Raw genomic sequence first — 18,989 nt, forward strand, 5'->3', positions numbered from 1 at the left:
AAACTTTTCAAAAACATCTTAGCCAAACACAAAGGACTACTGATATTTAAACTGTTGATTCGAATTAACCCCCACACTATTTGATAGGTTTCAGTCTTAATTGATTTGAAGTCGTACTAATTACTTGATATAAGTCGTACTAATGATATAAGCCCTACTAACTTCAGTGCCATTTTCTCTATAATAGCATTAAAAACGTAATATTTCAGTTAAATTGCGAAACTAATATATACCGCTTAAATAAACATATTGCTGTGCAGTATTATTATTATTACTATTATTATTATTACTATTATTATTATTACTATTATTATTATTATTATTGTTATTATTATTATTAAATGCACTAAGGCAACTGTCAAAAGTTTTTAACGTGCTTGCAACAACTTAAACTTTCTACATTCATCATAAAAATAATAAAATATTATAAAGAAAATTTCAATTGACTGACAGAATAGCAGACTTGCATTGCAATAAGTTTGTGAAAAGTTTTTCTTCTTTAATTTTCTGACAATTTTGTAATCAATACAACTAATATATCCTGCGACTACCCACATTCTAACATCCAAACACAATTGTACGTATGCTCCCACATGAACTGGCGCCAGACTAACATATTCCGTGATGCCGCCAACTAACCAACCAACCGCAACGGCAAATAAATTTTACAACTCCTAAAACTAAATATGCGAGTTTTTAGTTGCAATGTTCGAGAATATTTATTTTTCCCTTGCAATAAACAGCAGGACTTGGCTTCAATATTGCAAATATTGCAAATGTTGCTTCGAATATTATGAGCTGGCAAATATGTAGTCAATATGAAAGCATATAACCAACCAATGCCAACAGCACTTCCATCAGCAATTGCTATCGCTCATATATTGTATATGGTATATGGTATATCAGAACTATCAGCAAATGCGCCAACGTCATATTTATGAGGGCGTCAAACCCATACATCACTTCATATCGCAATATATCTCTTCACTGCGTATATTGAACGAGTAAATCATTTGCCATATCTGCTAGCTATTGTTGCTACTACTGCTGCTGCTCCTGCTGCTGCTGCTGTGAGTTTCTGTTGCTGATGCTGTTGCTGTTGCTACTGATGGTGCTGGTGCTTATGCTTTTGCTCTTACTCGATTGTCGGTCGTAATTCTTATGATTTCATAGCCAACAGCAGCTTTTGGCGATGTTACAGCGGCAACATATTTTCTTTTGTTGCACGTCAACACTTCCGTTATTAACACCCATTTTCCTTATTACTTCAACTCTCCCCATGCCTTTCACTCAGTCATAAGTTGATGTGAAAGATAGTTTGGCATTTATAGTGCTGCTCGCATTGCCAATATGTGTCAGGCATCAAGCCAGTATCAAGCGAAAATAATATTATTATATTATCAATATAAAAATTTTTATGATGCGCCAGAAAAATTGTTGCCTTCAAGTTGATACTTGATAGAAACTTCATTTATTTCTGTTGCTACTCTCGTTGTTGTTGTTGTTGGTGGTGGTGGTGCTGTTGCTGTTGCTATTATTCCTGCTATATACCAATGTATCTGAAATTATGAATGCTGTGAATGTCAGCGTTTGTTACTCCTGCTGCTGCTGTTGATGTTGCTGTTGTTGCTGTTGCTGTTGCTGTTGCTGTTGCTGTTGCCGTTGGTGTTGTTGCTGTTGCTTTCAAACTAAATCAATGTGAAATAGTTGCCAATATAAATGAATGTGTAAACATGCGCTCGTCATCGCTTCAAGTTTATATTTACTATGTTAAGAACTTCAATAAATTATTTTATTGCGACATCTATAGCATTTTGTTGCTTTCTAAATTTGCCAGAGAACAGAGAATGCATAAAGATATTCGTAGAAATTTGCTTGCTCATATGTGAAATGAATATTTTTGCATTTACGAGTATGTGTGATGCTTTGCAAATTGCAAATGTTGGGATAAAATTTTTATCACATATGAATTTTTATTTTTTGCTAGTATTTCTATTATTGCGATTTCATGAACACTTAATTTATGCTCCTTCCAAAGTCATTTATTGCTAGTCTGAGTCTTAGTCACTATAATAGATATTAAAGCAATTATGGTTTAATGTTAAAATAATGCAAAATTAGTACTTACTCAAATGCAGCTTAGAGTTCCTATTTTTCTTCTTGAAAACAAAAACAAATATATGGTATTTACTACACATAAATCAAACCCTATATTTTATGATAGATTAGAGCAATTTAAATCAATTGATTTGAAGGATATTTCATTTTACGATGCTATTCCAAATAAATGTGACTAAGAAAATTAACTTTTTTAGTTGGAAATTTATAAAAACTAATGCTGGCCTGGCCCTAAAGTATGTTTCTTTAACTCTTTCTTTGTTAATATATATATGAGTATTACATATGTAGGGCGAGCCAAGATAGTTATTTATGTTAAGATCATCTTTTGGCATCGTTAAGGTAGATTCTCCTTTTAGGATACTAAATGATTATTATACATACTAAAACAACATATCCATTCTATAGAATAAAAGTAAAAGCGTTTTTATGTAGATACTAGTAATAATATAAATATTGATATATTTTATAATTATGTTATATATATAATATTTAATTTTTATTTAAAATTTATAAAAATATTTATGATTCTATGAAATAACCGGATTCAGATTCAGGTATCACAACCTCTTATCCAGTGAAATAAACAGACAAATTATTTGCAAAGAACAGCATAATGTTTTTTTGCTCTCTAGATTATCAATTTATTGAAAATCTAATTAACTAGCAAGGGAATGTTCTGCCCTGCGATAATCTCTTAAACAACCGATCTTTAAACTTCTGAAAGTGATTAAGGTTACATTAAGTTTTATAGCAAGGTATACTGCAACGTGACTAAACGATATTATAAACAAATATCTTTAAATATTCGCCCATAGTTATAGGAGTTTTGCTACAACATGTGAGACGAGTAGTACATCGAACTTAAGAAAAGATTATCGCTGACAAAAAGGAATGGAAAGCATGTCTCTAGACTCTAGGCTAATAACACCTATAGAGTAGGTAACAAAAATAGAAATCCCTCTTCGTATTCACTGTCACATCTGCCACAAACTGGCAGCAGTAAATCCATACATTTATAGTTTTTTATGCCTAAATTCCATTTTTTTGGAACCAGGAACCGGCTATCTTACATAAGCTGAAATATTTGCAATCTACACAATTTCGATGAGGAGTGCCTTAGCTTCCCATCAACCCAAACTACCAAAAGATCACACATTAACTTTCTTATATCGATAAGATATTTATCTCAAATTATCTCACAAAAACATTTGTGTCAACCCCAAATGACTACAGCAATTTAAACAGCTGATACGAGTCATCAAATAATGTGTTGACAAATTTTAGTCTAAATAGATTTAAACTTACACTAATTTCTGGAGATGCTCATGTTAATTATCAACTTTTAAGGCTAGAATCAAAGAATATCTATAAAATATGGGAATGTATTTTCACCTATAACATTTGCAAGACCTTGCGGGATCTTGAACCAGAAGATATTGTAGGTTTGCTAGTAGCCTTCAAATGTCTGAGTAGGAGTAGGAGATATCCAGGGACTGCTTAATATATCTGATAGTTTGTATGCTATCATTGTTTCTTATATAAAATTATTGGAATAATGCTAGGCGGTTATAACTATAAGTAAAAGAAAAAAAATTGTTATATAACAAAGCAATGCAACAGTCGGTGGTTTTTTTTGTTAACCACAGGATGACTTGGTTACAGTGATAGTTTAGTGGACACCCTTCCATTTCCCATTATAAACCACCACACCGCTTGCAAAAAGTCTAATAAAATAAAAACAAAATCCATCCTATTTAATTTACGTAGTTTAACTGATTTTTAGTTCTTACCGATAAACAGGAAAATGATTATGATTAACGGAAGTAGTTAAAATGTGATCCGCAGAGAAAATAAATGATTTTTTCTTTGTTTTTTCCGATTGACCGCAGTGAATTTTAGGAGAATACAAAGCATCATAATATAATAACAAACATCAACTGAGATGAAATTTCGCAGGGAAAAAAAAATACTCCAACCTTACTATAGCTCTTGTTTCGGTAAAGACATCAGTTAGTCTACATAAATAAATCTGTCAACTTTACAAAGATCAGAATCTCTACTATTGTAGAGATTTTTTTTGCTTTCAAAATCAGAACTTATTCTGATTTTCTAATAACTTCAAATTTGTCCTATTAAGGAAAACCGTATATCTATACTTAAATGGATAAATCAATTTCTTTGCTACACGAATACCTTGAATATAGTTTCAGTAACGATATTTTTGAGATTCAATCCAATCGTGAATTCACTTCTAAGTTATAGACCACATATTTGAATAAGAAAAACTGCGACTCCTAAATTTGCGATTTAGGCAAGTCCAAACCACTGGTTTGCTACTGGTCAATAGCCAAGTAATCTATGAGGCACTTCTCTTTACCTTGAGATTTGATTGTAGAATATAAAAGTTAATCTTAAACGAAATATAAATTTTTATATGTCTAATATATATATTACAAACGCATTAATATTCACCTATTACAGTAATAAAAGGTCATATTACTCTACATATTTTCCCCTTGGATATTCTCGTAGCATTTACTTACCAATAATTTAACCTTTAACACATTTAGCACATTCTCGTATTTGCCTCGTTATATTTTATAAATCAGGCAAATAATTTGCTAAATAAACTTTTATTTATTAAATCAAACAAACGTGCTCGCAGTAGTCTTGCCTTATATTTCAGGCTAAATTCTTATAGCCTTTGCGTTTATTTAGCCATTGTTTATGACAAGTTTAGCGTAAATTCGCTTAATTATGGCCTTCAGGCGTTTAATTAGCAAATGAGAATTATATTAGCGTGCAATTGAAATGAGCTTTGCACAATTGCGTACATTTCATAATTTAGCGGAATACCTGCCGCCAGAAATATTCAATATGAAAATAAAATAAAGCAAACAGAAAACTTTTACGTGCCATTTCCGAACGTAAATACCAATTAGTCAGAAAAAAAAATCACAAATACTATGAAATAAACAATAAAATAAAAGTAATGGTCAATCGAAATTTTAGAGATAAATATTTAATAATTAGAGATAATCCTACTGAAAATGAAAAATGTTATGGTTTAAGAAGATCAAAATAGAGACCATGCCGAACATTTTCTTCCTTTCAAAAGGGATTATGAACAATCCCACTCTAAATAGATTAGACGGTGAATGCAAAATATCAAAAGCCAGACAGTTGGTGCATGGAAATAATGAACCATCACACAAATCCATCAAAATTATTAACAAAACATCAAGAATATCAAAGATCCAGTACTAAAAAATCTTTCGATATTTATTTGGATCGATGTGGACAATTTTAATAAATGTTTTGTAGCTATACAGTGTGAAAAATCGATTAGTGCCGAAACCATCAAGTTTTTGGAAATACGGTATCCCAATGAAATCTGTAAAAAACTGCTTTCTGACTATTAAGATGAAATGAAATGCATTATAAATGGAGCTGAAAACTAGATCTATACATATGATCCGGGAAGCAAGTGAAAACCGTGTAAAATTTTAGACAAGACATTAAATATCGGGTCAAGTTCTTTCAAAAATCAAGGTCACATTAGCAGTATTCTTCGACTATTAAAATGTGGAGCATTATGAATCACACCTCGAGCCAAATAAAACTATGAACGAAGAAATATTTTTTGACCTGTTTGCAACATTTACATAAAACTATTCGTAAAAAGTGGCCTGTATTATGGGCACACAATTTATGTTCTTAGCACCAGGATAATGCACCATCTCAGATTATAAAAATGTTTTGTAGTAGTTTCACTAAAAATTAAAATTATAACATTTCGCAACCATCGTATTCGTCTGGTTGTGCATGATGTGAATTCTGTCTATTCTCTAAGCTCAAGAGACCACTAAAGGGACACCGTTTCAATACATATTGAAGAGATGAAAACCGAAATTATGGGTTTGGTAAGGGCCTCACTTCTTATCAAGCGTGGCTTTCTGCTGATCTTTGGCTCACAGCACCCGGTGTGAATACGTAGCTCCACGCTAAATGAAGTAAACTACAATCATTCTTCAATCATTCACAGTACCCGCGTAAGTTTGGGTTTAACCTCAGTCAACACGACGCAGCCCACCTTCGGTCAAGTGTCGCAAGTGCATCTCACTCACAAGCATTCATACTCCAAACAGTGTTGGCATAATGCTAGGATTGTAGTCGTCTCTTACGTCAGACATGCTTTACCTCTGGAATATCCTAACCTCTTGACTGCTGGAAAATATCGGGAGGGATATTTTGAAGGCGAAGAAATAGATTTAAAAACATGAATAAATATTTTAAATTTGATAGACAATTTCATTGAAAAGAATAAAATAACATTGGATTATTATTAACAATCTATTTTTATAACTACAACTGATTAAACCATAGAGCGACATAGCAATTCCAAATCATTTTGTGATTTATTTTGATTAATATATCCTGCTATATAATTGATCTCTGTAACTTTTTAGCCTTCCAGCATTTACATTGATTGCGCCCACACTTTGATTTCTACAACGCGTCACTTGTCATAGTTCATCAACTCAAAGAAATTCCCTCATGCCGCTACTTCCGTACCCCTTATCCGAACACAGCTTTGACTTGTGAAGGGTTAATTTCATAAATTGCAGATCAAAGCGCTGTGTGATTTGCCTTTTCAATTTTGTTTTATAAATCCCATGCATATTTTTTGCCGTGCAGTTGACAAACACTCGAACATGAGTTCCAAAATCACTGATTTGTTAATAATCCTTTTATAATCACAATGGAGCTCGTTAAGTTAATGAGTTTAAAATAATTTGCCGCTTGTGGGCAGTCGCTAGTGAAATTGATTACTTTGTTAATACAGATTAAATCATTAAAGACGTCATGCGAAATTATAAACAAAAATAAAATGAAAATTAATCAAAGCTTTTAACCCACTATTAACTATTACTTTAATAAAATAGTAAAAAAAAAAAAGAAAATTTGCTTTTTAAGTATAAAGAGTCGTGAATAACTCATTACTGTTTTTTGGAATAAAATTTATAATAAATAAAATTTCAAAGTGAAAATGAGATATGAATGGAATTGTGATGTCACACCTGTTAAAATGAAATTAAAAATTATGATAATTTTATAATTCAATAGAAAATAAGGAAAAAACCACAGAGATGCCTTGATATTTTAGTATCTACTCCTTTCCTTGCTCACACATTTAAAAGACAAATTAATTGCATACTACTTATCGACACATTGCGACAGCTACGCCTCTCTACTTCACTTGACAGACATGCAGTCAGGACTCGTTATGACGCATACAAACACAACACACCGGAAGCGGAAGCATAAAAAGAAGCAAAATTAGTTTTGCTTACTTCTACGTCGTGTGTAATTTTCAAAGGATACATTTTTGTGAATTTTCTAATTAAATACTCATGTTTTACAATATGGCGCCGTTGTGTGAATTCCTTTAATTTCTCATTTTAAGCATGCTAAGAGGCATATGATATAAGAAGGTTCTATCTGTTCTATTCTATGTTTCTATGTTTGTATATTCGTATATTCTTCTTATCCATTTATATTCATGCAAAAAGCACATATTTGTTGTTGTTGTTGTTAGAATATCCTTGTTCAAAATTTTCCTTTTAAAGCTTGTATGTTTGTGTGTGTGTATGTTTTGTTATAATCATTTTGCATATTTTCTATTTGAACAAAAAACTTAGAAAATTTTGTTAAAAATTTGTGAATATTCAACACATGTGCTGTTATTTCATTTCCTGTCGAAATCCTGTTGAAATTATTTTGAAACGAAGTATTCCTGCCCGCCTGCCTGTCTGCCTGCTTGCCTACTTGCCTACTGGCTTCTATGGTACAAACAACAACAAAAATAACAGCTGCTTTTGCACAAAAAGCACTCAAGTGTTAATTAATTGTGTACGGCAACCCTTTTGTCTCTCATTGAATTTTATGTATTTTTAGTTTTCTTACTTTTAAGTGAATTCTAAATTAATTTTCATCCACTTAAGTTGTTAACTGCTTTTAATGAATTTAATTAAAATTGCCAAATAAACATAATTTATGGATATACTAGAGCTTTTAATATATAAAACATAAGTACCTGCGCCTTTTGATTATTGATATACACGTTATTATTTTTTTTTTTGTTTTTGTCGATAGAAGAAGTTATAAAGGGAAAGCCTACAATATTAAGAAGACAATTAAAATACCAAATAAAAGGTATAAAAAGTAATAAAGTAAGTTTGTGGAGAAGAGGTGACATGAGAGGAAAATAAACAGGGGTCGCAAACTAAATTGTAAGGGTGTGAGCAATTTATAAAACAAATAAAAAAACATGAAAAAACCAAGAAGATATATATACCAAAGCTTAATACTATACCAAATCAATTCCTCAAACGATTCTACACATGAAAACTAGGTAGACGGAAGAGATTTCCACCTACCCCTAACTTTACCAGGGCATCAACAATATAATTATTGTAGAGTCTTGCAAGCAGTAGTTATGAACATCAATGTCACCATTAAATGACTTCGTCACATTGTCATATCTGGCAAAAATATTAATATTAATGTAATTACCAAGTGCTTATTATGTCCCTTGCTAATATTTTCACATCTAAGCTTATATCAGAATATAATAGATATTCAAATAATATATGAATGCATTCACTAAAACAGGTAACGTATCGTAGCGATCTTGCTAGCAACTGTAGCGTAGATGAACTAGTTGAAAGTAGCACACAAATTTCATGAACATCTATTTCAATAAATTTGGACATCCCCTTAGCAATGGCATATTCAAAGATTAGATAATTAAGCAAATTATTCCTAATCTAAGGAGACAATACAAGCTGTAAATATAAAAAAAAAAATTTTTTTCCATATAACACCCTTTGAAACAATTCTATCTATGACACCAAGCTTTAAGGTCAGTTATACTATCTATACTTCATAATATTTCTAAACGGCAACTCTAATTGGGCTCAAAGACTACACATGTTAAACCTATTGACAATCAAAAATGGTTGATATAAAATCAAATCAAATAAAATAGATTCATGTTTATGAAGAAAGTAGTTCCAGAAACCTTCTCGAATATTATATAGCAACTAATAGTATGATGAGAATAAAACTAACTAAACTGCCAACTACAACTTTCTTAGCAATATTTTTTTCCATGGCACACCATGAGAGTTCTTGGTACACTGAAAAATATACTGATCCCTTTGTTTCAATAAAATCTGAATAATTAGCTCAGTAATTATCATCACCATATCATTTGGAGAAATCTGTCATTTCTTAGTAACATTATTCACTTTCATTGTGATCTAACCTGATCCTCAGTAGAATTGATTAGGGTTGCTGATCACTGGGCTTCTTAGGCACTAGACTTCTTATAATCATCACTCATATAACTATTATAATATACTTAGCTGTTATTTTGAAAAAATCTTACCAATATATTAAAATTTCTGTATCTACATTATGTACTACTAATATTTGATCTGTTTTAATTATCAAGAATATGTTTACTGTTCCTTTAAGTATCATTTTAAAAACTCCAAAACTTAATTAAGCTATTAAAATCAAATACAAAACATTACTGATAAATCTTTCAATCAAAGCATTAAGCAGTTTATTTTCAGATATTTATTTAATTATCTCATAAAATATAAATTTTTTTATATATTTCATATTCGCTTATATATATTTTTATAAAATTAGTGCTTTAAGCATTTCCGTAATTTTAATATAATATCATTTTAAAAAGGTTGCTCTAAACATTTTCTGTATTCAATTTGTAAATATTAAGAGTTTTTAATTTATTTCTAAAAAAAAAACACTCATTACGCTTTTTCTTCTAATTAACAATATGAAATGCATTCAAAATTATAAATTTACGTACATAGCTCTTGAAAATTATGAATGTTAATTAACAAATAGAAGAAACGCAGACAGAAAATTAACAAATTCAATTGTATCCTTTACGCATCCTTTTTGTGTAATTATACAACATCAGCAGAAAAGCTGATTTCCACGTTGTTGTCTTTTTGAATGCTCAAAGTAAAAGGCTTACATGACTTGAATACTTCTTCTGCCATTTTTAATCGGATCAAAATAAGATGAAGTATATTTTTCATTTAAATTCCTTTTTTGTTTTTATATGAATTTATATATAAATATTTTAATTTACATCTCTTCAAATTCCAACTACTGCAAAATAAATACTTATGTGCTTAAGTGGTGCAGTACCTCAAACCAAGTCTGTAGGACTTGTCAAGAGTGTTCGGAGTGTTAGGAAGGTTACTGTCATCATGAATAGAAGATGCAATATGTATTATTGAAAATTTACTTAAATAATTGCTAAATTTGTTACCAAGGACGAACAGCTTAACAGATAATATATATCTTTTTCAAACTGAATAGATGTAAATGTAACAAATGGTGATAATTAAGAAATTATACTATATATACACTTGCAATTATCGAATCTCGTTAGCGCATTTTTATATGAATTTTGTATAGAAAATAGTTTTTATTGGAGCACATTTATCAAATTAAATGTGAAAGTGTGCAGGTACTGCTAGAAAAACCAATTTGTCACGCTATTATTATGAATGTAATAAAATTATAATATAATTTTCTTAAGAAGATTTAATCTATATATACTGAATCAGAAGTAAATTGACTCCTTTGTTGTATTTTGAATAAATCTTATTAAATAAATGCATGCCTGACATTAAATTATTTTTGCGAGGAATTTGTATTGGAAACCTAATCAATTATTCTTAGTTAAAAATACCGAACTGTTAAGATAGAAGCGTCAATGTTTCTTTAAGGTTTTAAAAAGTATACAGTTAAACACTGATTTGAGTCAGTGATTCGACAGTCTGAATCTTTAATTTGTTTGAAAATTCGATATATCTAGCCTCCGCTCAGTTTATTTAAACTTAAAAAAATTTAAGATGTCGCATCAAAATCGGTTCAGTTCAAGACTAGTTCCTAGTCCTCTATAATATCATATTTAATATATTTAAACTAATGTACGTAACTGCGTCTATTTGCCAGTTACTTAAATTATTAAACTATTCTCATTAATGGCACCCCGTAGCATAATCCAGAGGTTGTAGAGCTATGATACATTGGGGTGTGGGTTCGATTCCCACCAAGAGGCCTGGTGGTTGGTTGGTTGGTTTCTTGTTGACAATAAAGGCAGAGACAATGATAAAATAATGATGAGTAAATAAAATAATAGTAATGTTTCACATCTATTCTCATTAAGATTTTTAGTGTTGTTGTCAACCTTAAGTAAAGTTTTTAAAATATATATGATTGATAATTTTTTTTTGCGTAAAATATTGCTATAACATAGTTCCCTAACCTGAATTTTACCTATAAATCAAAAAGCATATAATTAATGTGCATTAAAGTTGAAATTATAATAACTTATCTTATAATGCAAAAATAAAATTGTTTGTACTTATAAATTTATGAATTATATGATATGAATAATTTATATATTAGTTCTAATATATAGAACTAACAAAAATAATATAAAATCTCTTCAAAATGTGCATTTTCCAATCTTATCCATTAAAAAAAAAATGTTGATATTCAATCTTCTAAATCTTATCTTTCCAATATTATGCATTTAAAAAAAATATATAATTCCCATTAACAATTTTACAGAACAGTACAAACGATAGCCCCGAAAAAAATAGGTCTCTACTATTCTTATCAATGAATTCTACAGCTTTAAGATCCTCATGCTATTATTATTTTCTGTTAAAAATAAAATTTAACAAATTATAAAACAAATTTGAGCGTTAATATAAAATAATACAAAAACAAAATATATTAAGCAGTTAAGAAAATTGACGTAAATTACGTTAAACGCATATTTCTACCAATTTCCGTTGCCACCATTTTATGTTTGCATGTCGCTATAATTTTTAGAAAAAAAAAAATTGCTTCAAGGCACATAAAAAATTTATGAATTCCTTACGCCATATCCTTGCCTTCAGTTCTGCTTTTCGTATAGGTGAGGTAGCAACAGTAACGCATGTATTACAATTTCTAGCATCCGATTTGATTGATGTGACAACACCCGCTTGCAAACCAAGGCTAAATAACGCATAACGGAAAGCGAAGTATTACTGGCACCCACTTATAAATATAATATAAACAGAAAAAAAACGAAATCTAAATCAACCTCTAGTGCCTCATATATAAAAATAAAAGAACCCGCGAGGTTTAAGCGTTAAAATTTACGCGAATAATACATTCGAGTCTGATTTTTATGTTTTCCAACACTGCGGCAAATTGTTACCAATTGCCTGCAAACATTTTCTTAGCACATGAAAAATTCATGGACATTTGCATATAAGGAGAGTGTTAGGAATGAATATATGAGAGTATGAGGTTCAATTTTTATGCATTTAAAACTACCATACATTGTTCAAATATTTAAATAAGATATATTTTTGTATTAAATTTTCAAATAGTGACATGTGACACTGCATTTTTAGTAGTAGTTCAAGTAAACTGAGTAAAAAAAATAAACCAGCAATGACATTTACAAGCTTCAATTTTCTTTAATCCCAGAAAAAATATCATCAAAATAAATATTTAGTAACTGAGTTTATATTATTGTGTACAGGAATATTATGTTAAACTTTTTACGAGTTAGTGCATCTGGGTTTCTGCAGAGTCCCACCCATCTCAGTGATTAATTTGAGTATTCCTCATAATCTTCATGATTATTCAATGATTAATCTAAGATCTGCGTACCGCCCCGTGCGATTAGTGATTTTTCTGAAATTAGATAGTACTAATTAGGGCATCCTTTAGGTTTTCGCATATAGCTTCAGAGCTCTGTCCCTTATGTATTTTTTGACCGGATCTATTCTAAGGTCTCTTAGCATGTCATTCGTGCGGATGTACCATGGCACTTTGAAAAGCCTTCAGAGAGCCTGAATATGAGCAACTTGTAGCTTTTGGATAGTAGAGTTAGCAGCTTTACTATACGCGACACACCCATAAAGTAGTACTTGTCTAATTATCTGGCAATAGACTTTTATAATCGAATAAAAAATTTCAATTTCAAGACTCCAATTTTCTTAAAAAAAAACAAAAAAAATTAGAAAAAAAATATATTGAAATATTGAGTCACATTCATACATTAAAAACATTGTACTGACGAAAAAAATTTTCGCACATAATCAATTATCTCAACATATGCAAACAAAATGCTCAGTCATTATCGATCTTAAGTTCCTCGATCCCATCATTCTATTGTTCATTTCTGCAGCATTAATCTATCTGTGTTAGGGCCTTCATCTTGCTCTTTTAGGTACCTAATGATGACATTTTCCTACATATGTATAAGCAATAATCTCAACGTACGCAAACATAATGCTCAGTTATTATCAGTCCATAGTTCCTCACTTTCACCGTTCTATGCTCATTTTCTACGGCATTAGTCTATCTCCCTTAGGATCATTATCTTGCTGATGATGCTTACTGTGGTGTTTTATTGATGATGACATTATCATGTATGCATAGAATATGACCAAGGGTCATTATCTTGCTGATGATGCTTACTGTGATGTTTTATTGATGATGACATTATCAAGTCTGCATAGAATATGACCAAGACTGTCTTTTATTGGACAAATTCTACTGACCAGATAAGTTAATGCAAATTAAGTCCAATCGAGCATTACGAATGCGTTATGGTATGCAACTCATTTTCTTTGTAAACTAACTTTAATGCAATTAGAAGCATTTATATTCAGAAATATTTTTTTTATTACTAATGTTTTAATATTAAAGTTACAGGATAGTTACTAAATACAAGATAGTGTACTAAAACGTTATTATAACGTTTGTCATTCTATACAACTTCTATAAAGTTCAAGTTGCAACTCAACTGAGATACTAAAATAAGCAACAGTCAAACTGCCAGTTTACACCTTTTAACAAAAAAATATTTAAAATATCAAATATTCCACTATTGTCCAGTGTCCAAAGCCCTAATAAAAGGGAACACATAACTTAAAAATATGCCAGCTAGTTGCACTAAGAAAACGGAGTAATAAGAAAATCATTTTATAGAAATTTTTGTGGAGATTATCTGCTTAAACATATTTAATATTAAAGTACTTTATTTAAACTTCTGGTTAAATATCATGTTAAAGACTCGGTATATTTGTTTTTTTTTCCAAAAATTCCAAATTAATTTCTTAGTTTTGTATAGAACGTATAAAATTCATGCTTACTTATAAAGTACTCTTCCTTTCATATAAACTTCATCTAATACACATCATAAAACCTATAATTAAACAAGAACTGCAAAATTTTTAAGTAATTCTTGTATAATTTTAATACTGAGATATGTTGTTTTATATGCCTTTTGGGATGTCAAATTTTTCAAAGATTTTATTACCGCTCAGCTAACACTGGTGCTACTGCTGCTGCTACTTCTAGCACTTTTATAACATATACGCTTTACTGTTGTGGCGCCCTTTACTACACAACAGCTCAACGCACCTACTTTTTGTTCCCCTTATATCCCTCATATAATGCACATTACGTATATGTTTTATTCTCTTATTTTATTATTTTGTTATTTTTTAACGTATTTTTGTTTTTGTTTGCTTGCAATCCAACTCTAACAAGAAAATTTACTACTATTTTATAACTGCTCAAAGCAGAGACTTAGGCCTTTTTCTGATGCTACGTTAACTGCTTTTAGCCTTACATTCTGTGGCAACAATCGCTCGTCTTATGCATGCAGGAGCTTAAAAATTTCCAAATAAACCTACAAAAATTTGCTTCTTACGAATTTTATCGCTCTACATGGGCTGCTTAAGATTGCGTATGGATGCGTAGTTCCTTGAGCATCCATACACACAGGCAGTTCCTTTATATTGTTGGCCTTAATTTAGGATTTGCTGTGCTTGAAAAATATATAAGAAATTATATGACTTTCGGGTACGCATTAAATGCATTAAAAATTTTATTGCTGCCACAAAGAGCAAAACAACGATTGAGTGGAATTATCTGAAGGTGTGGCAATAATTTTCATATACGGGTATTCTTTATTATTTATATAATTTTATTCGGGCAATATACTGCATAAACTGATTTTTTGAAAAAATTATAAAACATTGCAACATTCATGTACTTTTAGTTTTACAACAGTGTTGTAAAATATAACCATATATAGAAAGGTTACTTAAGCTATTAGTGCGTAAGCAACCCACTTTCAAATCAAATCATCTTTCAAATAACAGGGGTAGATTAATACTAATAAAATTTCTTAGAATTTACAACTTTAAGTTACAACTTTATTTATAATTTTATACTGAAAAAAAAAAATAGAGTAGCAGCTAACAGCACCAAATTATAAGTGGAAATACCCCACAGACAGAGGCTGTACTGATAACGTCGAATAAAATATACACGTCCATCCTATTTAAGTTAAACTGAACCAAACTGTCAGGCACATAAAATTGACTATGTCCAGGATGTTAGGATGACAGCTTTGTCAATTCAATGAGAAGAAACTCTAAAGATATTAAATTTTCACGCAGCCAAATGTAAAAATTAACACATAAGATGAAACACAGTTTGTTCCTCATCAGGACAGATGCAATCACCATGTCCTCATAACACACAATAAAGGACATTCACCGATACTATACAGATAGGTACTAAGTAGGCTCTCTTTAAGTTGAAGAGGTCTATTGGTGCCTTTTTTTCTCTAAATTGGACCAAGATACAAAATTTTTATTCAATAAAAGCTGAGCCGTAGAGAATAGCTGGTCCAGATTAGTTAGACAAATGCATAGTTAAATATTAAACAGTGTCTTATTTTAATTTAATTTGATTTTTTTAAGAAATTATACTCTGAATTAAACATTTCGAAATATGATTGTACTTTTGGGATACAACATTAAATATTTAAATTTAACATTTATATGTACGTCTTTGTTGTTGTTTATGTTCTAGTTATTGTAGTCGTTTTTGTAACCCATTTCTGTACATTATGCTTGTATATAGTATAACCTCCATGTTATATTCCAGCTGTACGTAACCGTCTTAAGGAAGTGACCATATCGTCATCTTAAGGAAATAACCATCTGGTGGTCTTAAATTCTTGATCATACTTTTCGTACATACCAGCAAAGACTATTATTGATAACTCTTTGATGCCAGTATATTAAAGAAACTTTAAAATAAAAAATTACTGTTTTTTCAAAGATTATTTTACATCTTATTTCTGGAATGATTTTCTATTATTGTTTATAAATATTTTTTTAAATTCACATGAATTTTGATTATACGTATATAGTATAGGTATGTAGGCCTATGTAAAAAAATATATATAAAAAATTAAAACAATCCATGTTGTTCATATAGCTCAAACTGAGGTAGAAGTCAAAAATATTTATAGGTCTATGTAAAAAAAATATATAAAAAATTAAAACAATCCATGTTGTTCATATAACTCAAACCGAGGAAGAAGTCAAGAATCTTCGACGATATGGAGAATATGAAACGATAACACTATGCTTCAATTTTTCTTGTTTTGGCCACATAAGCCTATAAACATGACAGACTATTTGTGTTAAATATGAAACATTAAATGAATTAATTTCTTTAAAGTTTAATAATATTTTTTTATAAGCCCTTAAATTATACATACTAATATAAATTTTAAAAAAATGCTTTATTTTAAGTATATATATATTATTTCTAATTAATTTCTACAAATTGTTATTGTATAAATAGTTGAATTTATAAAATTAAACAATAAATTTAAAAGGGTTGAAAAAAAAGACTCTAAACTCAACAATATCTTATTATATGGTTAATTTGTTGTAAAAAAGAAATTTAAAAAAAAAAAAAATTTTTTTTAACAATTTATCACACACTCAATTCGTCATCATATGCAAGTCAATAAATTCATGCAAAAAAAAAGAAAAAAAAAACTAAGAATCATATATGCAAAATTTATACGTACGAGTAGCGATAGTAGAAAATTAATTAATCCGCACACATAAACCATTTACGGCACCATTACTACCAAGTATCATTTGAACCATTAACGCTATCACATTCACTATATCACTTAATCACCAAACTCCATCACCAACAATTCTAACCAAATCTCACCAATCAACCAAACCTTACTTTCACAATCATGTCAACCCTTTCGTTTTTATTTAAATAACCGCCACCACCAACAACACCACCACCACCCTCACCCACATTTTTACCTTATAACAAATACTAAAAACCAAATAGAAACGTTAAAAAATCAAACTTGAACTTGCAACAAAATCGCTTTATTGTAATTTTTGTTTGCAGGATGGACAACGTGGTCATTTAGAGGGTCTAGCATCTGTCTATTGTGAATTGTTAATGGCTCCCTTTGGAGATATTTTAAGTGCTTTAGAAAATGCTAGACAAGCAGCATGGGCGGAACGTAGCCCAATGAATCCTGCCGGTGGCAGTGGGAGTAGCGGTAGTGGCAGTGGCGTTAGTGGTATTGGCACACAACGACTACACGGTCATCGAGGCCATTCCAGCCAAGGTGGCGGCTTACCAAATAGTCATAGTCAGCCAATTTATGTGCCAGGAAAATATTCGGTATGTATTTTATGCCAAAATGCCAAATAACAAAAATCAGTAAAACAAAAAAAAAACAACAAAAAAAAATAGCAAAACAAATTATCTAGCAAATATTCATATTCGCACACAATTAAAACCAAAAATTGAAAACAAAAAAAAAGTAATGGGAAAAAAAATTTGTATCTACACATTATCAAAAATATAATATTCAGTATTGGTGCTGGTGTTCATTTGACTGCAATATTTTATACACTTACACTGACTCACACAAGTACTCGTACAATGAACTCACATGAACAATAAATTTGGCATATGAATTGTAGAATTTTGTGGTGTTGGTTATTTGCATTCGGTATTCAAAATTTTAATTGCTAAACCTCAACTGAAAATAACAGCAAAAATAATTATTCTAAAAAACATATTTTGTTAAAAATTACAAATAAAATCGATATATATGTACAATTATATACATAAGAGTGTTTACACTTATCATATATGTAGTATGTTCATTTAAAGTTATTTTAATTGTTTTGTATATGGTATATTTTATTTACGTTTGTTTACTCGTATAGCTGATGTAGTGAGTTGTTAATAGATATTTTAATATACGTAGTTAATATATTTAATAAATAAATATACACTTATACAATATTAAAATTTAAATGGTTTACAGTTTAATTTCAATAATTAATAGACAGTAGCAAAATCTACTAACGTCCAACGCACAATTAAATAACAGTAGCCAACTACAGTAGCTGTCGACTCTCACTGCAGTCCTTTTATATTGCAATAACTGCAGTAATCAGAGACTGTTGCTTAAATATGCGTAGTATTTATCTGAAGATTGCTGAACTTCATTTTTGAGAATTCTAACTACAGTAGGTAACAATTATTAGAACTCGAAGGAATGTTTCTAGTTACTGTTGTCGACGACTGTTGCTTAATCATGCATTGTGTATAGATCATAATTTTAATATGATACAACATATTCTATATCATAAAACAATACATTATTGTATTGCCTTTTAAAAATATATTAATGAATTTAATGTAAAACTACAGTAATGAATATAGGAAAATAAAACATATTGTGTTGCAATTAGGGCACCAAACCGGAATTTTTTCCGTTATAGTTTTTGTTCCGGCAAAAATATCGGTTTTTTTCGGTTCGGTTCCAGTTCCATGCCCGGTTGCAATCCATCAGAACAATTTAAGAGTATAGATGTTAA

General features: G+C 30.1%; 1 protein-coding gene across 1 annotated transcript in view; it reads left to right on the forward strand.

Moving 5' to 3' along the window:
• Positions 1 to 818: 818 nt before the first annotated feature.
• Positions 819 to 18,989, forward strand: part of LOC119676390 — a 66,237-nt gene continuing 48,066 nt past the window's right edge. Inside the window, exons 1-2 of the mRNA XM_038087627.1 lie at positions 819 to 890; positions 17,497 to 17,778. Of these exons, the coding sequence (XP_037943555.1) occupies positions 819 to 890; positions 17,497 to 17,778 (354 nt within the window). The remainder of the gene's footprint in view (positions 891 to 17,496; positions 17,779 to 18,989) is intronic.

This window comes from Teleopsis dalmanni, chromosome 2 (assembly GCF_002237135.1).
Source record: "Teleopsis dalmanni isolate 2A chromosome 2, ASM223713v2, whole genome shotgun sequence".
NCBI lineage: Eukaryota > Metazoa > Arthropoda > Insecta > Diptera > Diopsidae > Teleopsis > Teleopsis dalmanni.